Here is a 3,972-nt window from a genome sequence, read left to right as displayed (position 1 = left end):
GGCATCCCAACTTCTGGACAAGATGCTGAGTGATCTGGAGAGACGCCATGGTGGGTCCATGTCCCTCAGCCTTCTCCTGAGACTCAGCAGCCGGGGGCTTTCTCTGCACATCTGGACACGCTGTGCCCGGCACAGCAGGAAGGGATCCATGTCAGCCTCACTGCTTCATTGCTGCTTTCATGCCCTGCAGGGCTGTTTCCCAGCCTGGCCTGGCTGCAGCTTCTCCCCAGCCTCTGCAGGAAGGCATTTGGCATCAGCTGACAGGGAGCCCAAACTGCAGCAAGGGTCATAAACAACCTGAGATCCCCTGCAATTTCCCAGTCTTGGGCTATATCGGGTATAGGGGCTGTTTGGAGGAGGGAGGGCCCTGGCCCAGCCTCAGTAACCTGGGTGTTTTCCCTGTCCTTATCCATGATTTGACAAGTATTGCCTCCTGAAGATACCACCTCACCTAATGGCGAACAGTTCTGTCTTATCCAGCTGTCCCTTTTCCTTTCTCAAGTGCTGGAGGAAATGTCTGTGCAGACAATGACATATGCTAGAGGAAGCAATGTCTCTGTGCCAGCTCCTGATATAGGAAAGGAGGAGATTCCAGGCCCAGGCACAGGAGGTAATTGCTGTGCTGGGCTCTCCCTTGGCCGGGCTGTGTGCCAGCAACTCTTCCCCCATGGCTGGCCCTTGCATGGCTGAGCAGCAGCCAAAGCTGGAGGTGCCTCAGCTTCCAGGCCTCTGGAGCTCATTCCCAGCCCCTGGGAAATGGGACTCATGCACCAACATCCATCCCACTGCAGCTGCTCCTGGAGCTGGCTCTGAGTGCCCAGAGGCCCAAGGCACAGGAGCAGCCCCAAGCGGGAGCCCTGCTGTGAGCCCAGGGCCACAGCCAGCCCTGGCTCCCAACTGGGCAGGGGCTGCACTGGCCCCTGACAGGGCCTGGCTCTGTCCCCTTGGGCTGGGGGAGCTGTCACGGAGCAGGGAGGGTCAGGGGTGGCAGTGGCTGCTCAGGGATGGGTTTGGCCCGTGTCCCTGGAAGGAGCCACTGCCCAAGCAGCTGCGCTGCCCCTGGGCTCTGCTCCTGGCCTTCTGGGCTTGGTTGGGTGGCACAGCCTGTGCCAAGGGGTGCCAAGGTACCTGCAGGCCCCAGCTCTGGGGGAAACAGAGAACGTCCTGGCCATATCCAGTGTGCTGCCAGCTCAGCCGTGGAGCACAGCAGAGGCTCACGCTGCCCATTGCTCCCACAGAAGCGCTTGGCAAGTCAAATATAAATGCTGAGAATGCACCGAGCACCCCAGGAGTGTTCTGCCCGCAGGATGTGCGCAAGTCCTGCATGATAGGCACTGTAGTGACACTGTTCACAGTGCCCCTTTCCATGGTTCTCTGCTATGTTGGATTCCGGTGGTGGAAGGACAAGAAACGGTAAGTTGTTGTTCATCCCCACCCTCCAGCTTCTTGAAAGGCTGCTCATAGTCAGGAGACATTCCCAGTGAGGCTGCTGTGGACTTGTGGATAGTCCTTGGTTGCCCAAAACACTCTGCTGAGAGTTCTGCTGCTGCCCAGACCTTTCATTGGCCTCTTAATTGCTGGGCCTTGTCCTGGGGAGCCCGCTGGGGCTGCAGCCAGTGCTGGCTGCCACTGAGGCTGCCTGGCCAAGAGCAGCCCCAGGAGCAGCGGGCAGAGGCAAAGCAAGGTGGGCAGGAGAAAGAGCGGGGACGAGATTGCCCTTGAAAGGCAGAGGTGCTCTGGGGCCCGCTCCTGGCCAGGGACCCTGCCCAGAGCCATCCCCTGCTCTCCAGGGCCTTGAGGGGCAGCTGTCCAGCTGGGCCAAGCTGTGCCAGCAGCTCCAGCCGTGCTGGGGAGCCTTGGCAGCTCTGGGCCCTGCTGTGCAGGAGGGTCCCTGTGTGCCAGCGGCAGCTGGGGGCCTCAGCCACCTCTTCTCTCCACAGTCGCCCTGCTGCAGCTCCAGCTTCCCGGCCAAGAAGGCGCGACTCTCCCTCGCCCCCAGGGAGCCCAAAGACTGTCCGGTTTGACAGCTCTCAGACATGGCCTCAGAAGGAGGAATCGTTCCAGAAAGCAGAACACCAGCACTCCGTGCCTCCTCCACAGCCCCCCAGCCCGGCTGTGAAGCAGAAGCCCCCTGAGATCCCCCCACCTCCTCCCCTCCCGAGCCGGCCACCCTGGTCCAGTTAGGACTGAAAGTGGGCCAGTCACGGCAGGGCTTGGGCCACCAACAGCTTGGGCCATCTGCTCTTGGCTGCAAATAACACGTTACCTGTGGGTAACAGCCAGAGGCAGTTTTCCTACTGTTTTACTTTCAGCAGGGAAGGGCTGAAGATTCTTCCCATGCCCTGTCTCATCCTTCACTCTTTTGATTTTCATATAGCTAGGTGCTTGCTGAATCTTTTCAAATAACTTTATTAATACTTCATATTTTACCCCACCTACCAAGGGAAAAAAAAAAAATTAAAAAAATTCTTCCGTTTAGACTTCATTTTTGCTGTGCTTGGGCCTCTCAGATTTTGAGCAATTGATTTTCCATGGTACTTCTTCCTTTTTCCTTCCTATCTACCAAAAGTTCGTCTGGACAGGAAAATCAACACAATTACTGAGATTCACCTCAAAACCCAGAGGAGAATCTGTCACAAAATATTCTCTCTGTGTACTGCACAACAAGAAATATTCAGAGGAAAATACTGTGGGAGCTGAGGCTCGTGGAGCTCCCAGAATCGTGAGCCTGCAGAGGAGGCAAACAGCCCTGGCAGTGGCTGAGGGGAATTCTCCTCACAGACTCCTCAGAAAGTGTGTCACTTCAGGAGGGGAAAGCTTTTAAACCTTTGCCTTACCTTCCTCCTGTGCTAAAATGTAAGGCTCCTCCTGAGAAAATATTGAGCTACAAACAATTCTCTGTTCCTCAACAAAGCTACTCAGGTGCTCAACTTAAAGAGTAAAACTAAATGTGGTCAGAAATTTCCCATCAAAGCCCATTTGCAGAGAAACCCCACCATATGTGAGCAAATATTAATTAGCACCAGTTCACTCTAAAGATTGCTCCTTTTTCATCCCAGAGAGAATATTAGAACCATTTGCTCTTGACAGGACTCCTTGGATGGCCCCCAGACCTGGCTCCTCACCACGCCTTGCCTGGGCTGTTCATGCAGCCGGGTAGCGCCACCTGACTTTGCCACCCTGTTCAGACCTTGGGCATGGCTGGTGCCACAGTCCCCTCTGGTGCCACAGTTCCCTCTGGTGCCACGGTCCCCTCTGGTGTCACGGTCCTCTCCTGGCTCGTGGCGTGTCCCTGCTGCTGGAGGAGCCCTGCTCATGCTGCTGCCAGCATTCAACAAGGCCAGTGCTGCTCCCCAGCCAAAGACGGACTAAAGTCACTGCTTTTTGCAGCTCATTGGAACAAGTTCAACACTTCCTCATCTCTATCACAGATAAAAACCCACATACTCCTAAAACCCACATACCTGCATTATAAACTCACCTCATCTACAGAGGTGAGGAGCCCTGAGCAAACAGAAGGTCAGCTTTCAAGCACATTGGGTTTTTAATTTAGTGGAAGCACTCAGCTGTTCACAAGCCTTATTTGCCAAACTGGACTGTGTGATGCTATTCTTTTGCTCATGTTAAAGAGGAGCCAGGGAGAAATTAGCTAAGAAACCAGAAACAGTTGAGGCTCAGGTCTGGCACACAAATAGAGCAGGGTGGCACCTGCCCGCTCTGCCTGCATCCCTTTTTCTGCCAGACAAAGGCGGATGCAGCTCTGCTGGGGGCACCATGGAAAGGGTTCTGATCTGTGCTCCCTTCTAGATTGAGATCAGAACATGGATTATCTGGAAGCCCTGGCACATGGCAGTTTGAGATCCATGGAGGATGCTGGAGGCAAGTTCTCAGTGTCCCTTTCCACACAGAACAATCAGTGTCAATGTGGCAAGGGCTCACTCACATCCATTGCCTCCTGAAGATGCCACCTCC

The 3,972-nt window shown here is 55.0% G+C and overlaps 1 protein-coding gene across 1 annotated transcript; it reads left to right on the top strand.

Annotated features, from left to right (window-relative positions):
• Positions 1–471: 471 nt before the first annotated feature.
• On the top strand, positions 472–2,485 carry LOC147647182 (uncharacterized). Its single transcript, XM_086872620.1, has 3 exons — positions 472–610; positions 1,239–1,413; positions 1,941–2,485. The coding sequence occupies exons 1-3, from the start codon at positions 514–516 to the stop codon at positions 2,182–2,184; spliced, it is 516 nt and encodes a 171-aa protein (XP_086728746.1). The 5' UTR covers positions 472–513; the 3' UTR covers positions 2,185–2,485.
• Positions 2,486–3,972: the final 1,487 nt, after the last annotated feature.

The sequence above is a fragment of the Cyanistes caeruleus genome, unplaced genomic scaffold (genome assembly GCF_971803275.1).
Source record: "Cyanistes caeruleus unplaced genomic scaffold, bCyaCae1.hap1.1 HAP1_SCAFFOLD_65, whole genome shotgun sequence".
Taxonomy (NCBI): domain Eukaryota; kingdom Metazoa; phylum Chordata; class Aves; order Passeriformes; family Paridae; genus Cyanistes; species Cyanistes caeruleus.
Note: the sequence above shows the minus strand (reverse complement) of the source record. Positions and strands in the feature narration are given on the sequence as shown.

Coding starts and splice junctions, on each gene's coding strand:
- LOC147647182 (XM_086872620.1), top strand. CDS start 514: ATGTCTGTGCAGACAATGACATATGCTAGAGGAAGCAATGTCTCTGTG. Junction 611..1,238: donor TCCAGGCCCAGGCACAGGAG/GTAATTGCTGTG, acceptor TTGCTCCCACAG/AAGCGCTTGGCAAGTCAAAT. Junction 1,414..1,940: donor TGGTGGAAGGACAAGAAACG/GTAAGTTGTTGT, acceptor TTCTCTCCACAG/TCGCCCTGCTGCAGCTCCAG.